A 20,085-nucleotide genomic window follows, 5' to 3' on the forward strand; every position below is an offset into this window, starting at 1 on the left:
TTTATCATATTTTATTTACAATATGTCAAAATAATTAAATAAAAAAAATAATAATAATAATAATAATAATGTAAAATTGTGTGATTAGGTTGACGGTTAGTAGAGTGATGTAGGGGATCAGATGTCCGTCCCCAGTTATTCTACCCGTATAGTTCTCCTGCCAGATTGCCCATCCGATTCGCGGGGCCCATATGGGACTTCTTTGTGAGTGACGTTGGGGGCGATATCTTCGGGTCAGATGCTTGGTAGGCGAAAACCTGTTGCTTTTTGTAGATTCCAATGCATGATCGTAACCCAATTTTTTGCAACGTGAACCAACCAAAACCTGCTCTTTTGGCGTTATGTGAAACGCCTACCAACCCCCCTTCTCGTTCAGCCTCGTAGTGCGGTCGTGTCAATCCCATGGCGGAATCCACAACCAGCAGCGCCGTCCGCAGCACAGGCGGCCGCTCGTCGAGGAACGCCGTCCTCCTCCTCCTCCTCGTCGTCTCTGCCATCCCCCTAGCAATCATCGTCTCCCTGGAGCGCTCCGCCGCGGGGTTCACTTACCAAACACGCGACTGGTTCCGGGAGTGCGCCAAGTGGGACCCCGACGGCCTCCGCTTCCTCGCGTCCACCTTCCTAGGTGGCGGCGTTGTCCAGATCCCCGCAGGTGACGCCACCTCCGGCGCCCTGGTGGAGCGGGCGGCAGTTTCCGACCCCGACGTCGCGGGGAACGCGTCGCTGGGGATCGCGGTCGACCGAAGTCGGGGCAGGTTGCTGGTGGTGTACGCCGATCTATGGGGGTTCCGCTCGTCCGCCGTCGCCGCCTACGACCTCGGCTCGTGGGCACGCCTCTTCCTCACCCGGCTCAGTGAACCAGGTTTCTCCAGATCGCCATCACTTTTTGACTCTGAAACATAGGGCATATAATAACTGAGGATGTTGGTTCTTTATGATTGATGGATTTATCCGTGCAGCACATTTATTGCTGGTGTCCTCATTAATGTAGGATGATCGCCCATCACCTGTTATGTCACGGTTCTATTGAGTCGCTTGAGACCTGATCAGTGTTCAGTAATACCCATGGCCATTGGTAAATACATTTACCATTGGCAGCAGTCACAGCAATTTGCACTTGATATTGATACGATGGTATGCACAATATTATAAATTAGGCATAGAAGATATCATATAAGCAATTTTAAGCAATTTCAATAAGAAGCATTGAAGAATTAAAATCAGTTGCAAGATTAGCAGCTGGTTTTTAGATGGGAGTGGATTCATCTGATTACGAAACCTAGGAATGGTAGAGGTTGATTGGAGAAGTAAGCTAAACTAGCCGGTAAAGATTTTGATAGTTTGTCCTAAGATTCATAACTCGAATTTCGTTTTTTATCACTTATCTTTTGATTTATTTAGAAATTGATTGATTTAATATCATGAGCAGTACTTACATCATGATAGATAAATTTATTTGTGTAAAATATGTTTCTTTTATCGTGTATTTGTAAATCGATACATGTGTTGAACTGAAATTTCAGATAGTTGATGTTGTTTGATATCTGCTGTCTTTGTGAAGGCTTATTTATGTTTGCAAAAATGTTTAGAAGTAAGTTCATCTTGCATATCCATGGTCTGAGCCTGTGGTGTGCACCATAAATAAAGTATTTTCGACATAATATATACAGTTAACCTTATCTTTGAGGCATTTTCTAATTGTTAAACAATTTTATTTTCTCTGAGACACATGCCGGATCCCATTCTTTCTGTCCTTGACTTCAAACTATAGATGTAATTATTAATCTGAAACATGTGCACATATCAATGTGCTACTGATTCTGAACACATATTTGTAAATTAACTAAAACTTAGCTTTGAGGTAGTTCTAATTGCTTGTGATTCTTCTATTTCTTTTTTGTTTGAACAAAAAGGTACCCGTTGACTTTTTTTATTTCATGATATGTGGATAGAAGCAAGCTGACTAAGTGCACCTAAATTGGACAGGGTAAGCATATTAGCTTTTGTACTGTTGTACTATGCCTCCACCAACCTCACTTTAATTTTTGAAATGAATGACTAAGAAGTGACCTATATATTACTCAAAGTTCAAAACCTAAAATCCAAGAAACGCTGAATCTAGTAATTGTCCATGCTAGGATATGTGAATATGTGAGAATAAAAGAAAATAGGTACAAAGCACAATAAGACGTAGAAGTCATGTTCACTTACAAAGGGGTGGCATCTACTAGCATGCAGGAGATGGGGCTCCGGTATCCAAAACAAAATTACATGTTGATGAAGGAACTGTGTCCATAAGATATGGAGATTACAAGCATTACAAATGCTCAGATTATCCTTTCAGATTTACTTGAAGCTAAAACCTCTATAACATCAAATTCCTGATTATTAGATTATTATTTACGTTCCATGACCTTGTATCTTTTGCAAGAGATAGCAAGCTTAGATAAACCCCTTTTTGTCAAGAGGATGTACAGAGTTTAACTTCATCTTGTGTGAAATATTCTAGGAGGTATCTCTTATGAAAAATGTAGATTTACAGCTCTAACATTGAGGTGATCTTATTGTGTTAATAACTAATTCTGGAATCACCAGGTTGGAAATTGATGTGAAGAGTAATACATCAGGACATAAGCCTTTGAGAACATCTTTCTAATGTAACCTGGATCTAATAAAGTTTGTTTTATACCTTTATATCATGGTCGAGGTGTGCTTGCCCATCTCAAGGGTGCAAGATCATCAACACAACCTCTAAGCTGGAGCGTGTTAACTTGAGGCTTGGTTGAGGGGACGTAGGCCTTGTTCTTCTCGGTGAAGAATAAAGATCACTCCTTTAACTGTTCGCCTAGTGCTTGCACACAAGTTGGAATCTGGAGGGGGATTCTTGATTCAGTCCCTCTGATTCTTAAGTTGGCAAGAGTTGGAGATAATAGATTTAGGGGGTGTGTGTGTATGTATCTTAGGTTCGACCCCCAGCATTATTCCTGGGGGTGGTTTTATACATGTTGTCGTGTATTGACGTATAAAGCTATTAATGATCATCGGCGTCTTCATCCGTCACCATGGGTGGTTAACTCGTATGCTCGGATGCCGGGGTAATCTGATCCGTTCAACCCTGCTTCATTTGGCGCTGCTTTGCACCTATGGAGTAGCTCAGGATGAGACTGTATTGCTCCGTACAACCTCAAGCGGTATTGGTGTAATGTGCTAGCGGCGTGGATGGCAGGTGACTCGGTGTGCCACGTTTGCCTTGGAACGATGTGCTAGATCTGTCGTGACAACCGATGTGTACGTGGAGTGGATGCCAAAATATACTATATCATTCTCTCCCCCCTAAAGGAGTCGTGCGTCAGGAGAATCGTGAGGCATGGCTTAGGGCCTTGCAGGTCGGGTCCTCGATCCCACTGGTCGGGTGGATTACCTTGCTGTAAGCTCAGCTCCGTACTGGCTAGGATGTAGCTCGGTATTGTTTTGGTTGGTATATACCTTGGCATTAAACTGGTCAAGGTGTGCTCGGCAAAGGACTGGCCGAGGCGTAGTCGGCAATGGATTGGCTGAGATACGCTCGGCAATGGACTGGCCGAGACGTAGTCGGCAATGGACTAACCAAGATACACTCGATAATGGACTGGTTGAGACGTAGCCGACAATGGACTACCCGAGACATAGTCAACAATGGACTAGCTGAGATATGCTCGATAATGGACCGACCAAGGTATAGTTGGTAATGGATTGGCTGAGAAATAATCGGTAATGGATCGGCCTAGATGCGCTCGGCAATGGACTGGCTAAGTCATAGTCGACAATGGACTAGCTGAGACATAGTCGACAATGGTCTGGCCAAGACATAGTCGGCAATGGATTGTCCGAGGTGTAGTCAGCAATGGACTGTGCCTCTTCGCAAGACTAAGTCTCCGACTTTAATCAGTCGAAGGCGCACCTTCCAGTTGTAAAGTCTTGCTACAACCTTTTTGTAAGCTAAGGTGTGGAGGTGCACCTTGGCCCTTTATTCCTCGATGAGGTCGAGGTTTGCTCGGAGCCCTTTCTCCGACGTGCCTTCTTCATAGTTCTCAATTCGGATGGTCAGGAAAACTATCTCAAGCAGTAGCATTGCCTCGGTCATGAATGCCAAACCAAATTGTCACGGACAAAATTAAAACTGGGTGTTCAATGTAATACTTATGTATGTTTGTGTCTTTTGATTTTTTTATGCTTTGCACAACATGTAGAGGAACGGTCGAAGGCCTAACAACCTCATTTTAGTTGGGTTTGGTGGCCATTTTCGGCTTGTAAATAAATATTGTGTTATATGGACACTTATGAGAGATATGGTATTAGAGAAGGACAAGCACTCATAGAAACATTTGGCATGCAAACATGAAAAATCTAGTGGGGCTGCGTTGAGGGCAGCCAGCACACGTGACCGTTTAGGGGAAACGAGCATGGAGATGTAGGGAAAAGGAATCGCTCAGAGGAACGGGCATTTGAGATTAACGTTTAGAGGAATGGCCAACCCTTCGCACAAGAGGCACCACGAGGACAAGAAAGCTTAGAAGAATGCATAGCACACAAAGGTTGGGATGGCTGAGTTCAAGCTACGGCTCGACGTTGGCAACCATACTTAATGGTGCTTAAGGCAAGCAAGGTGCTTGGTAAAGGATGAGACCATACAAGGTGGAATGAGTTATTCAACGACTGAAAGAGTTATGTAAAGCTCACAGAGGTGAGGGGAATTGCTAACTCAAAGAATTCGGTACTTATGCAAGGGCTTGTATACGGACGATAGAATATTCGTAGTTATCCTAAGGCGATCAAAACTCGATGCCATGGAGCATTGAAACTTTTTCGTTGGCATGAGAAGGATATGTCCGTAGGAGGTTGAAGTGTGCAACGAGTTCAACATATTATTAGGCCTTGAGGGGTGCAACAAGGGTTGTATTGGTGAGGAGTCTAAATCTAGTAAGTGCATTTGCGGGGGCAAAACAATGCACAGTTTATTTAGTAAGACGAAGTAGTCCAAGGGGATGGTGGTCTCCGAAACTTCCAGAGAGAAGGATGTGAAGAGAGAAGTTGCTCCAATGGAATAGATACTTTGGAGGGATAAGTCTCGGTTCTCTAGAAGGAAAATCATATGCAATGGACTGCACATGCTGAGGAGTGCCTCAAGACAACAACTCCACAAAGCTCAACGGATCGAGCGAGTGGCTAAGAGTTATCGTATGATCTCGCTTGAGAAAATGCATTGGGAGATGCATCGCGAGATCATGTGGGGGAGCGACCCTAGGCAACACAAATGAAGGCACATTTGGAGCCGATATGAAGATCATACTTAACGGAGGGCTACCTCGTGGAATGATGGGCATTAGGGCCACCATCAACTCAATGTAAATCAATAAGAGAGCAATTTAGGTGTAACTTGGTGAAGGACCCAAGCCACATGAAGGGAGTTGACATAGATGGAACATGGAGCAAAGGCACGAAGCTTTCCTTAGACAAAGGTTAAGGATATGAACTCTTGCAGAAGTAAGAGCGAGATCATGTTGTTCAATGGGTCCCTCATTCTGATGGAGCGGACTCATCCTGCATGGTACCAAAGACGAAGGGAGCTTCTAGGCACATGCATCTTATCTCAGAAAAGCATTTGACGGAGGAACCAATACGACTCAACTTGCGGAGGTGAAGTTGGGTTAAGAAGACTTTGGCATGGGGTAAGAGGATGCAGAGGCAGGTAATCTTGAAGAATATGCCATAGTGATACCATTCAAGTTGTCATGAAGGAAGCGGTGCGTAGCAGAGATTATGCTGGTAGGGGCAAAGGCCCAGGATCTAGACAATAGTGCACCCATTTCAGCGAAGTCAGTGAACTTCGGGAGCTACTATGCGATGGACTGTCCTAAAGCTTTGCTTCGTTTGGGTTTGACCCGAGAGCAGGTGGACGAAGGTCGATTACCAAAGGAGCGAATACAATTGAAGGTGGAAGAGGCCATGTGATGTGTTGGCAGAGGCTACACATGGAGGGATCATAATCCGAGTTCATCTCATAAGGATCGAAATGCAATAAAGATGTTATCAAGAGGCGACATGGTGCAGCGGATCATAGTGAAACAGTTCGTGGCAATCCGATACACATGAATCTAATCCCGCGAGGGACTAGATCATATAGAGGCATGATCAGGAGCTATTATGAGCTCCACTTCAGTGAACAACATGACGATAAGAAAGGCTATGAATTCAAGAAGTGAATGTCATGGTATCGCAGAGGCGAGTCTTTTATGCATACATTGAATTTTGTATCGGATAAAATCTTTGGTCATTAGCATATGGGCGCTATATACCATCGAGGGAGTATACCGAATGCAAGTACCGGTGAGTCCCATGTGAGGAAATTGATCATACAGAGATATAATCAGAGCAACTAGAGAGTTAATCTACTCCATAGCTCATATTCGTTTAAGGGAGCTCGGTAAGTTAGAGGACAAAGCCAAGTATGCAAATGTTGCTACCAAGGAAGCTAAGGAGAATATAATCAGTGCGAACCCTGTAACATGATGGCTGAGGCCATGTATGAGAGGTGTAGTTGGTATTTCCATCGACCAAGGGGAACAACTCGGAGAACACAGAAGTATTAAAGCAAGGGGTCAAAAGAGGCGAGGAAGTGACGACGAGTCCAAATAAACTTAGCTACAAAAAAAAAAAACAAGCATTGATTAGAATGAAGGTGGACTCGGAAGAGTGCCATAGAGGCAAATCTACCGATCGTAAAGAAAGGGACGCAAATGCAACATGATGGATATTAGGGCTATGGGCATGGCAACGCTATGGTACCGTAGAGATGGGGCTTCTGTGAAGTCATCGATCCCTTATTTTCATAAAGGGAGGACACTTGGTTGTGAAAGGGGTCGAGAATGTGGAGAATGCAGTGGCAAGCTCTAAGTACCGAGACAAGACTGAAAGGCAGAGGCCAATGAACTTCATAAGACCGGTGTCAATGAGCTTCTCATCAAGATAGCCAAAAGTGAAGGACTTTGGGTCGATGCAAGAGTGCTCGACCAAGGAACGAAGTAGGCAGTACGCGGTGTTGTACCTTTGCGACTCAAAGGAGTAGGCAACAAAGATGATAGAGAAGATGGTACATTTGTCCAACTCACGGACTTAGTTGGAATTGCCTAAGTCATGAAGCACCCTTGTGGCAAAATCACGGACTTTGCTGGAGTTGCCTAAGTTGTGAAGCACCCTTGTGCCAAGTCCTCAGACTTAGCTAGGATTTCATAAGTCATGAGGCACCATTGCGACATATGTGTCCGTAAAGGGTCAGCTTAGTTGCAACCTTGTACAAGTCTCGAAGGACCTGTAAAACAGAAAGTTGATTCAATTGAAAACGAGCGACGGATAAGTTTTGACATCTCGCAAAAAGGGAAGCTTTACTAGCAATTCAGTGAGCAGCTTGAGTGGAAGAGAGAAAAGAAATGAAGAAGAAAACAAGGACTTTAGAAAGTAGAACGAACAGTTGTAAGTCTACAAACAATTGCTCATCGGGTGCCGGGCGCAAAGGCAAGTTAACGTGCGAACTTGTGAAGATTGTTCAACATTCGACAATATACCAAAGCCCCATCCAGCCCTGTGCCACCCGGGGGTTCCAGATTGCTAAGATGGCTGACATTTTGTATACAGTTGCGGTTTGCACAAAGCAAGCCATGACATGTGAAAACAGAGTCATTTTAGGACAGTTTGGCTCGGCACAACAAGCGATCGCACTACAGTGCTACGAACTATCATTATTTACATTTTCCAAGAAAAAACACACCTAACCAAGGCAAAGTATTCTACCATGTCTTTGTATAAGCATGCAAAAGCAACGAACAGTTTATTGAACGAAGTTGTTGTGGGTGCATGACAACCATTCTCGACATTCTCCCCCACTTAAACTGTCGACGCCCTCGTTAATGCTTGTTCATAGTTGTTGACGACTGCTTCTTCATGTCATAGGGCATCTTCGGGCTCCCAATTGGCTTCATTTCGGGGAAGCTTTCGTCACCTCTCCAAGTACTCGGTTTGCTCAACTCCATCGGGTAGCTTTATCTTGCGATCTGCTAAAATGGTTTCAACTCGCTTCTCGTAGGAGGCTCTAGTGGGGGGTAGCCTAGTTGGAACACTTCGGGAAGCATCTTGTGGATTTGAGTGATAAGCTTTCAAGTTACTAGCATGAAAAATATTATGAATTTTGAGCCATGTCAGCAGCTGCAACTTGTAGGAGACGGTACCCACCCTACTGATAATTGGGAACGACCCTTCATAGTTGTGCACCAATCCTTTGTGTACTTTATGCCTAAAGAATTGGAGTGATGCTGGTTGAAGCTTCACCAACACTAAATCGTCGACTTTGAACTTTTGTAGACGCCTTCCTAAGTCTGCCCACTTCTTCATCCTTTTGGTCGCCTTCTTCAAGTAAGCCCATGCAATATATGCATTTCGGTGTCATTCTTTTGCAAAGTGATATACTGAAGGACTACTCCCAGTATACTTGATAGCCAAGGTTTGAGGAGTCGACGGTTGTTGGCCTGTAATAATCTCGAATGGGCTCTTGTTGGACGCGGAGATCCGCTGTAAGTTGTAGGAGAATTGGGCTATGTCCAATAACGTCACCCAATCTCGTTGGTTAGCACTCACGTAGTGTCGAAGATATTGCTCAAGGAGTGAGTTTATCCTTTCGATTTAGCCATCCGTCTGGGGGTGGAGGTTGGTGGAGAAGTATAACTTAGACCCCAACAATTTGAATAACTCGGTCCAGAATCGTCCTAGGAATCGAGCATCTTGATCACTAATGATATTAGGCAAGACTCTTCAATACTTCACCACATTCTTCTGTTAGGAACGAGTCAACACTAAGAGGGGGGATGAATTAGTGCAGCGGATAAAAACGTCAATTCTAAAATCTTCGTTTCGAGTAAACCCGTTTCGGAAAGATATTAAACTTGAAAGCGTTTGAAAGAGTGTAAAGCAAGTAAGAAATTTTATCGTAAGGTAAATTGTAAAAACAGAAATGCAAACCAGATTTTTATAGTGGTTCAGTCGTCGTGACCTACATCCACTCCGTCGGAGCCACCGACATCCACTAACGATCTTCCTTCAATAGGCGAAGATCAACTACCCTTTCATACTCTTCCTCCTTTTCATGGGTTTAGGAGACAACCCTTACAAGCCTCTCTTTTTAGACCTCACTTCTCCCTTTAGAAGAACTCTCTAAATACTAGAAAGAAGGGACTCTAAATCTTAAGAGAGTTTCCTATTTTTCTTTCCCCCTTTTCCAACTCAATTTCGTACTTAAATCTTATTACTCCATGCAGGAATAGCTGAGGTATTTATAGACCCCAAATGATTTCAAAATTGGAGCAAAAAAATGTCTCATCCCAGGTTTCCCGGGTCCTAGCAGTACTACTGCCTGTGCTGGGCGGTACCACCGCCTACAGCACTGACACTGGGTGGTACCACCGCCCAGTCTGGCGGTACCACCGCCTGACACAATCTTGAAGACTATGCCTCGTAGACTGATCCACCGATGGTGCCACCGCTTGACTCAACTTTTGGGTTACTAAATGTGCCTTTCTCTTGGCCCAAAACAGCTCCATGTTGGGTTCAGTTGGCCCCTAATTGAGTTGACTTAATTTCATTTTAAACCGACTCAATTAGATTCTAAACTAACTCGATCTAGACATAATCGATTACAAGCGAATCTTTGTTGTCCGGCATGTCATTGGTTCATCCGGCGCTTCGTCCGATCCTTTGGCGCATCGTCCTCTCCTTCGGTGTATTGCCTAATCGGCATGTTGTCTTGTGGCAACATCCGATCTTCTTAGCGTAATGTTCGATCTTCTTGGCCCGACGCCCGAATTTATGGCCCGAAGCCTTCTACTGGTACGTCGACCGTTCCTCCGGCTCGACATCCAATCTTTTGACATGTTTGCTCCGGCCCAACGTCTGATTCCTCTTGCTTTAATCAATTTACCTTTTCTGATCGAAGTTAGCCCTGCGTTACTCAAAATGCTTATTAGATCACAAACACATCAATTGATTTCATCATCAAAATATGAGATTCAACATCTTCATCATCAGCTTGGCCGTATCAATAAAAGTTGCATACTTTGAAAATCGATTAACCACCACAAGTATCGATCTGACTTCCCCTATTGTCGGCAAGCTTGAGATGAAGTCCAAGGAAATACTCTCACAACCTTTTTGGTATAGGCAATGACTCCAAAAGTCCCATTGGCTTCTGCTGCTCCACCTTATTTTATTAGCAAATAAGGCACATTCGAACGTATTCCTCCACATTAGTCCCCATCTTCGGCCAGTAGAAGGCCCTCTCCACAAGAGCCAATATTCGGTGAATGCCCGGATGTCCTACCTAAAGGGAATCGTGACACTCTCTCAGAAGTTCACGCCTCAAATTGTCCACTCAAGGAACATAAATCATATTCTCTTTTGTGTAGTCGAGTCCCTCCTAGACCCAAAATCATTGTGCCTTGCCTTTTTTTATTAGTTGCATCAGGGTTATTGCGTGGGGATCATTATACAGTTCATCCCTGATCCTGAAAAGAAAGTTGGAGTGCAGCTGACTTGCTTGGCCTTTGCCCTATAGCTACATGATATTCACCTGCTCTACTTTCCGGCTCAGCGCATTAGCTACGACATTTGCTCTTTCGGGCTTGTACTTCATTCTCAGCACAAATCGCAATTCGAGAAGGTAGTGCCGCCAAACTTGTAGACAGTGGACCACCGCTATCATCTCCTTCTCGTGCATCGGATACCGCCGCTCGGTCTCATTGAGCTTGTGGCTCTTGTTGGCCACCGAGTGACCCTCCTACATGAGTACTTCCCCAATAGCAAAATCTAAAGCATCCGTATGGACTTCGAAGGGCTCCTCATAGTCCGATAATTTGAGCACTGATTCTTCCAACACAACAGCCTTTAGATCTTGGAATGCATCTTCACATTTGTCAAACCATCTCATCGAATGCCCAACTATGAAGCAACGATAATAGTTGACGAAACCAAGGAAAGATCTCAGCTCCGACACCTTCTTTGGAGTTCACCATTCCACAACAGTTTGCACCTTTGATTTGTCCATTCGAATGGAACTATCACCTATTTGATGCCCCAAAAATAAGATCTTTGTTTGAGCAAAGTAGCACTTATCCCTTTTCATGAACAAAGTGTTTTCCCTGATAACCTTGAAAATTATGTGAAGGTGCTCAACATGCTTCTCGAGTGTTTGGCTATAGACGACGATATCGTCTAAGTAGACGATCATAAACTTATCCAAATACTCCTTGAATAGTTGGTTCATAAGAGTGCAGAATGTGGCCGGAGCGTTAGTTAAGCTGAAAGGCATCACTAAGAACTCAAACGCTCTGTACCTAGTCATGCAAGTAGTATTCGCTTCGTCACCTTCAGCAATGTGCACTTGTCAGTACCCCGATCAAAGGTCAAGTTTGGAGAAGTACTTTGCTTTGCCTAATTGGTCAAACAAGTCTGCGATGAGGGGAATGAGATACTTGTTCTTTACCATCACCTTTTTGAGGGCTCGATAGTCGATGCATAGTCGGAGGCTCCCATCTTATTTCTTTTGGAAGAGAACTGAAGCTCTGAATGGTGCTTTAAAACTGTGGATAAGACCATCGCTTAGCAGTTCATCTAACTGCTTTCTGAGCTCTGCCAACTCTGGGGACATGCAATAGGGTGGTCTTACTGGAGGTTTTACTCCTGGTTCCAGTTTGATATGATAATCCACTCCTCTGCGTGGTGGAAGAGTTTTTGGCAACTCGGATGGCATAACATCTGGAACTCTTTCAGAACATTTGCCGCCACAACAGGTTCATGAATGGCCTCCTCGTTGAGGGGCTCTAGCTTTACAGCAGTCACGAATGTTAATTTACCTTTTCGTACCCCTTTCTTTAATTGTAATGTCGATATTTGTTGGGGGTCCTTGGTGCCTCTCCGAGAGACGGGAACCACACAGGGGTTGTCACCTCTCATCATACATGGGGAGTTTAGGAACGACATCAACACAAACTTCGCCGCATGCACGAACTCCATTCTGAGAATTACTTAGAAGTCGTCCAATGGCACCGGCATCATGTTTGTTCTCCCACTCCATGTTCCGATCTTGATAGGGACTCCCTTTACTAGCCCGGAGATTCGCTTGGCCTCCAAGTTCACCGCCTTCATCTGACTTGGGTTCTTCTCTAAAATCAGCCCAAGTCGCTTTACTTCTCGGTCAGCAATAAAGTTGTGGGTAGTGCCCATGTCCACTATTGCATGGATTGTTTAGCCATTGAGGTTAATGTCGACGTACATCAGCTCACTACTCCCTGCTTTTTATGGCTTTACCTTTATGTTCTCCCCCACTCGACCCCATAATGCATTCAACAAACTCATTGCTCCCATCTGGGGACCTTGCGACTCCTCATCGTTGTTGTTGGATTATGAACTACTTGAACTAAGGGCGACGGCCTGGTCCTTGTCTGACTTGGGGGGATGGATTGAAGCTGTTAAGGCATTAAGTGTCTGTTTTTGTGGACACTCCCTCATCATGTGCAACCCTTCGTACAAGAAGCATTCGCTAGGTTTTTGGGTCTTGTCTTTTGAGCTTAGCCTTTTGTGGGAACTCTTCTTCCTTTGCTCACCCTCGGGATCCTTCCCTCGAGAATATTTTAGAGGGTGATTTCCTGAAGATTATTTCTTTTTCCCTGAGTCCTCCGAGGAAACAAAGTCGATGAGTCTTTCTGTAATCGCAATTACCCCGATCACATCGGTGATATTCCTTCAATGTTGTTCCTGTTGAGCCCGTAGCTTTAGGCCATCGAGGAAGTTGAACAACTTATCCTTCTCAGACATGTCCTGTATATCCAGCATCAGTGCAGAAATTTGCTTCACATACTCTCGGATGGAAGTACTTTGGCGGAGTTGTCTCAGCTTCCTCCTTGTAATGAACTCTGTGTTCTCGGGTAGGAACTGAATTCTCAACTCTCGCTTCAAGTCCTTCCGTGTGTCCACCCCAAACTGACCTTATTGGATCTCCTTCCAACGGGTTCATCATCAAAGTTTTGTATCCTCATTCAAATACATTGTTGCTATTGAAACTTTAGTATCTTCATAATCGAGCCTTATAGCTCGAAAGTATTATTCCATATCAAATGAAAAATTCTCAAGCTCCTTTGCATCCCTAGCACCTCCATAGCAATGAGGTTCAAGTGCCCTCAAGTTTTGTGGCAGCATAACGTGGGTGTTGCTCCCTCCCGTATTTAGTGCTCTTGTGAGTGTTGTCACTTTAGAAGTGAGTTCTACAATGACTTCGTGTAAGTGTTGCATGGAGTTTTTTGTATCGTTCGTCAATCGATCGGCTTAGGCCTCAACCTTGTCGATTCGGGATTTGACTTCTTCTTGTAAGCTCTCTGCCCCAAGAAGTCTTCGTTGGCCTTGTAAAAGTTCCTGTAAGCTCGCTTCAAGAACATCCAAGCGGGTTTATATCGTTGAGAGTCTCTTCTTATGACTCTTTTTCCTGGTTGGCACTCCAGATTGTGTCTCCTCTACTCGCAGAGAGTAGCCAACTTCTCGCTCATCATGTTCGTTTCCACGCTCCTCCAGAGCGACACCAATAGCATGAGAGCGAATTTGCACTTGCAACCTACCTGCGGTTGCTTGGGGCAATGGTTTGGCTTGCCCTGTCTTGCTCGATTCGCCATGATGCTTTACTATGGCGAGATTGTGAAGTTTCTTTGCTGCTTGCTCGAATTGCTTGTCTGCTCTGATACCACAATGTCACAAGCTTAGCTGGAATTGCGTAACTCATGAGGCACCCTTGCGACAAAGTCACAGACTTAGCTGGAGTTACTTAAGTCATAAAGCACTCTTGCGCCAACTCCTTGGACTTAGCTGGGATTGCCTAAGTCATGAGGCACCCTTGCAGCGTATACATCCGCAAAGGGTCAACTTAGTTGCAATCTCGTATAGGTCTTGAAGGACCTGTAAAATAGAAAGTTGATTAAATTGAAAATGAGCAACGAACAAGTCCCGACGTCTCGTGAAGAGGGAAGCTTTACAAGCAATTCAGTGAGCACCTTGAGTGCAAGAGAGAAAAAAGAAGAAGGAGAAAACAAGGACTTTAGAAGGTAGAGCGAATAATTGCAAATCCACAAATAATTGCTCACCGGGTGTCGTGCGCGAAGGCAAGTTCCCATCAAGATAACGTGCGAACTTGTGAAGATTGTTCAAACGCCCGACAATATATCGAAGCCTCATCCAGTCCTGTGCCACCTGGGGGGTTCCAGGGTGCTGAGATGGCTGACGTTTTGTGTACAACTACGGTTTACAAAAAACAACTCAAGACACGTAAAACGAAGTCATTTTGGGGTAGTTCAGCCCAACGCGACGAGTGGTCACACTGTAAGTTGCGAACTATCGTTGCTTACATTTTTCAAGCAAAAACACACATAACCAAGGCAAAATATGATGTCATATCTCTATATAAGAATGTAAAAGCGATGAACAGTTTGTTGAATGAAGTTGTTGCGGGTGCACGATGATCGTTCGTGACAGTCGGGTGCTTGCACATAGGTCAGGGAGGGGGATTCTCGATTTAGTCTCTCCGATACTTAGGTTAGTAAGAGTTGGAGATGGGAGAGTTAGTGTGTGTGTATGTATGTGTCTCAGGTCCGACCTCCAGTGTTGTTCCAGGGGGTGGCTTTATACCTATTGTCGTGTGTGTATGTAGTTATTAATGATCGTCGACATCTTCGTACGTAGGTGTTTAAAGGCACCATCGCCATGGGTGGTCAGCTCGTATGATGGGACGCAGAGGCAGTCTGATTTGTTTGGCTCTGCTTCATTCGACGCTACTCTATGCCTCTAGAGTAGCTCAGGACAGGATTGCACCACTCCGTACAGCCTTGAGCGGTATTGGTGGTGTGCTAGCGGCATCGATGGCAGGTAGCTCGGTGCGCCATGTTGGCCTTGGAACGTCGTGCCAGATCCGTCATGGTTGTCGACGTGTTCGTGGAGCATATGCCAGAATATGCTATATCAAAGTTCTCCGAATGGCAAATCTGAAGATGCTAATGCCATGAATTTATGTAACATAGCTGGTCTTAAGTTAATTCGGGTGTAGGTTCCATTAGTCAGACCTAGCACTAATGATAGAATTGCTCGACATTGAAAATTCTCTTGATAAGAGACTTTTTATTTGCATGTTTGTATCATATTGAGGCCTATAAGTTGAAAGAAAACTTTGAACAATGTATAGCATGTATCGGTAAAACTAGATATTCTTGTTTCTGTACATTTATATACACACGTCAACCTAGGTATTGGGTGTTTATCCAGTTTTATATCCAAACGTATGGTCGGCCAAGTAAAGTTACCTGGTAGCATTATATGCTTGAATCTAAACTGTGGAGCTCTAACATATTTTCCATGTAAAATTCTGATTTCAGATTAATGATTTGTCGACCATGGTTCTGTATGTTGTAGGAGATGAAGCTTCATTTGCTGATGATGTAGCAGTAGACGAGGACGGGAACGCATATATCACAGATGCAATGGCAAACAAAATATGGAAGGTGGGGTTGAATGGTGAATTGGTATCCATTATTAGAAGCAACTTTTTCATCCAGAGGAAGGAATGGTACTATAATTTTGTTGGTCTGAACGGTATCGTGCACCATCCTGATGGCTATCTGCTGGTCATCCACACTGCTAGCGGTCATCTCTTCAAGGTTAACACGGCGAATGAAGAAGTCGCAGTGGTTAGAGTTCGAGGGTCATTGCTGATGGGGGATGGTATGGAGTTGGTTTCACCAACTAAGCTGGTCATCGCTGGTACACCCTCTGCAAGATTGGTGGAAAGCTTTGATGGTTGGGAGACGGCCAATGTCACAGGGTGGTACATTGGACCCATGCACCGAGTCGCCTCATCAGCTACTGTCAAGGATGGAAGGGTATATCTTAACCATATCGTAGGAGCAGGAATAACGAAGAGGTCTCATGTCATCGTTGAGGCAATTTTCTAACCTCATCAGTTACTGCTTAAATGCTTCGTGAGGAAGCCCTTGTTAGAGCCATGTTGTTATGGTGTTACACCCCAAACCTGTGATGATTACGTTGGGAAAGAACATACAAACACTCGTTCTGTCACCACATTAAGTACTTCTTCCATCACCTAATCCCGGAGTTACTTCGTCAGATTGGATGAACTTTATGTTATCATATAATTTATGTTGTTTTCTTGCTTCATTCACAGTGTGTCGTGGTATGTGCATTTGAAATGGTAGAACTTAACAGGAGTCGTCCTTCACGTTATACAAGAAGGCATTCATGCAGGTTTGTCCTTTTTGACCAATTCGTCATTGTTTCATGAGGCAAATGATGTTGATGTCGTAATCTTATTGTTGACCTAATCGTGAGCTCACTAGATGCGGCATGGTTGTCTCTAATAATTAATTGTTTGTCGTCCATATTTATTAAGGTTGTGCTTTCTGACCTCCTGAATCCGTCCGACGTTCCCATCTGACATTAATTGAATTGATTTGCTGGTGAAATCATTCATTCATTTATATTCTATTGGTACTCTTTATTTAATTTCTGACAGTGTTGATGCATCCACAGAAAGTTTTTGTTACCACATTGCTGCTTCTAAATATTTTTACAGGACACAAAAATGCCCCCCAAATCGTAATCATCGTTACGATCTAAATATCACTCTCAAATTAATTTGCGAATGAGTAGATGCTACCAAAGGAAAACAGCGAACATAATAATTATTATGAGACATACTCTAGTTTGATCCAAACCTCTCATGATCATCGTTAGGATTGGAAGGGTCAATATTTGTCATCCAAGCAGTAAAATAACATTTTTGACCGTTTAATCGAATACTATTCAAACAAGCAAGCAAGCCGCGAATGGCATGTACACCATGTCATATCCAATCTTAGCATGTTCTATGTGTGGAATTGTCTCCCGCCACCCGATGGTAACCGAACTCCCCCGCCTTTCATTCTCCAACTACCGCCTCCAACGGCCTGCCGTTCCCGTATCAACGCTCCTCCCCTCCTCCTTCCCCCGAAGAAAAGAACAGAGGCGACAGCGCAAAGGACATCAACAGAGCGAAAGCAGAGAAAGAACACCAACTGTTCTCTGTTCTCCTCTGTTGCCCTCTTCCTCCCATCGACGCTCTTCGTACCTCCATGGATTGATCCGTACCAATAGCAGCAGAAGGAAATGGCGAAAGATTCTCTTCTCATCTCCCTCCTCCTTCTCTTCTCGTCCTTTGCCTCGCAGGCCGCCTACCTCCCCTCAGATTCGATCCTCCTCAATTGTGGATTTTCCTCGGAGGCCACCGACGCCGACGGCCGAAAATGGCTGGCGGATTCCACCTCCAAGTCCAGCCTCACCTCCAAGAACTCCGCCCCGGCCACCGCCCTCTACCAGGACCCGGCGCTCCCGTCCACCGTCCCCTACATGTCCGCACGGGTCTTCAACTCGGAATCCACCTACAAGTTCGCCGTTAACGGGTCCGAGCGCCACTGGGTGCGCCTCCACTTCTACCCGTCCGCCTACAATGGCCTCCCCCCGGAGAACTCCTTCTTCTCCGTCTCGACTTCCGACGGCATCACCCTCCTCAAGAACTTTAGCGCGTACATCACCGCCAAGGCCCTCACGCAGGCCTACATCGTCAAGGAGTTCTCCGTCCTGCCGACCTCCGCCGGAAGCATAAGCCTCACCTTCACGCCGTCGGCCGACCACAACAGTTCCTTCGCTTTCGTCAACGGCATCGAGATCGTGTCGATGCCGGATATCTACAGCGAGCCGGCGGAGCTGGTGGGTTTCTCGGATCAGGCCGTCGAGGTTGGCAGCTCTGCGTTGCTGACGATGTACAGGCTCAACGTGGGAGGGCAGTACTTGCCGGCTAGCAACGATTCCGGCCTCAGCCGGACTTGGTACGACGACTCCCCCTACATCTACGGTGCCGGCTTCGGCATCACCACCTCGGCCAGCAACAAGCTCAAGATAAGCTACCCGGAGGAGGGGACGGCGGAGTCCGCTGCCCCCACCGACGTCTACCGCACGGCGAGGTCGATGGGCCCTGATCCCAAGGTCAACATGAACTACAACCTCACCTGGATCTTCCAAGTCGACGCCAACTTCACCTACGTCGTCAGGCTCCATTTCTGCGAGCTGCAGATGACCAAGGTCAACCAGAGAGTGTTCGACATCTTCGTCAACAACCAGACCGCGCAGGCTCAAGCGGACGTAATCGCGTGGGCTTCTTCCAAGGCTGTGCCGGTGTACAAGGACTACGCGGTGTACGTCGCCGACGGCCCCGGCGACGAGCAGCTCTGGGTGGCGCTGCATCCTTCGGCGGCGGCGAAGCCCGAGTACTACGACTCGGTGCTGAACGGATTGGAGATCTTTAAGCTCAATGACAGTGCGGGGAACTTGGCAGGACCCAACCCCGAGCCTTCTTCCATGCTCGCCGAAGCTGAGTCGGAGGAGGCGCAACGAAGCTTCTCGTCCGAGTCGAGCAGCAACGTGCACATAATAGGCAGCGCGGCGGGCGGAGTTGCGGCTGCCAGCGTCTTCTTTGCCATCTGCGTCGTGGTGTATCAGCGCAAGAAGAGGGTGGGCGGCAACGACTCGAGCGGCGGCTCCGGCTGGTTGCCCCTGTACGGCGGTACATCGACCAGCAGCTCCACCATCTCCGGCAAGAGCTCCGGGAGCAGCCACCTGTCGAACCTGGCGGCGATGTGCCGCCACTTCTCCTTCGCGGAGATCAAGAAGGCGACCAAGAACTTCGACGAGTCGCTGGTCATCGGCGTGGGAGGGTTCGGGAAGGTGTACAAAGGCGTCGTCGACGAGGGGACCAAGGTGGCGATCAAGAGGTCGAACCCGTCGTCGGAGCAGGGCGTGAACGAGTTCCAGACCGAGATCGAGATGCTGTCGAAGCTGAGGCACAAGCACCTGGTCTCCCTCATCGGCTGCTGCGAAGAGAACGGCGAGATGATCCTGGTGTACGACTACATGGCGCACGGCACGCTCAGGGAGCACCTCTACAAGAGCGGCAAGCCGCCATTGTCGTGGAAACAGAGGCTGGAGATCAGCATCGGAGCGGCGAGGGGACTGCACTACCTCCACACCGGCGCCAAGTATACCATAATCCACAGGGACGTGAAGACCACCAACATCCTGGTCGACGAGAACTGGGTGGCCAAGGTGTCCGACTTCGGGCTGTCGAAGACCGGCCCCATGGTGAACCAAACCCACGTGAGCACCATGGTCAAGGGCAGCTTCGGCTACCTCGACCCGGAGTACTTTCGGCGACAGCAGCTGACGGAGAAATCCGACGTCTACTCCTTCGGGGTCGTCCTGTTCGAGGTGCTGTGCGCGCGGCCGGCGCTGAACCCGAACCTTCCGAGGGAGCAGGTCAGCCTCGCCGACTGGGCGCTGCACTGCCAGAAGAAGGCGGTGCTCGCCGACATCGTCGACCCGCTTCTGGAGGGAAAGATCGGGCCCGAGTGCTTGAAGAAGTTCGCTGAGACGGCGGAGAAGTGCCTCCTGGATCACGGGGTCGACCGGCCCTCCATGGGCGACGTGCTATGGAACCTCGAGTTCGCGCTGCAGCTGCAGGAAAGCTTCGAGAGCGGGAAGCCGGTGACGGAGGAGACGACGGAGAGGCCAGTGGCGGTCGGCAATGGAAGCGTCGGCGGCGGGAGTGAGGTGAGCGAGGAGTCGGACAACAGTGCGGTGTTCTCTCAGCTCATCAACCCGGTGGGGAGATGAAGTCTCTGTCGAGCTATTACCGCCGGTGATTGATTGGGGGAAGGACGGGGAGAAATCAACTCGGTCTGCTGCCTTATTCAGACTACTACTTTTTCTTCCTCTATATTCCTTCAGATCAATCACCGGAAACTGTGCGATTTGCTAGAAGAGTAGAAACCTCAACCGCGGATCTTTCCATCGTCAGTGTGCCCAAATTATTTCATCTACCTAATTGCATTCTTGTGTTATTCATGTGGTCCAATCGATCGATTA

General features: G+C 46.5%; 2 protein-coding genes across 2 annotated transcripts; both read left to right on the top strand.

Annotated features, from left to right (window-relative positions):
* The first annotated feature begins 326 nt into the window (after positions 1-326).
* On the top strand, positions 327-16,287 carry LOC135653324 (uncharacterized). Its single transcript, XM_065175180.1, has 2 exons — positions 327-862; positions 15,526-16,287. Exons 1-2 carry the CDS (start codon positions 403-405, stop codon positions 16,062-16,064), a joined length of 999 nt encoding a protein of 332 aa, XP_065031252.1. The 5' UTR covers positions 327-402; the 3' UTR covers positions 16,065-16,287.
* Positions 16,288-16,867: 580 nt separating this feature from the next.
* LOC103972522 (receptor-like protein kinase ANXUR2) lies at positions 16,868-20,074 on the top strand. Its single transcript, XM_009386880.3, has one exon. The coding sequence runs from the start codon at positions 17,275-17,277 to the stop codon at positions 19,831-19,833; it is 2,559 nt and encodes an 852-aa protein (XP_009385155.1). The 5' UTR covers positions 16,868-17,274; the 3' UTR covers positions 19,834-20,074.
* Positions 20,075-20,085: the final 11 nt, after the last annotated feature.

This window comes from Musa acuminata, chromosome BXJ3-11 (assembly GCF_036884655.1).
Source record: "Musa acuminata AAA Group cultivar baxijiao chromosome BXJ3-11, Cavendish_Baxijiao_AAA, whole genome shotgun sequence".
Classification (NCBI taxonomy): Eukaryota; Viridiplantae; Streptophyta; class Magnoliopsida; order Zingiberales; family Musaceae; genus Musa; species Musa acuminata.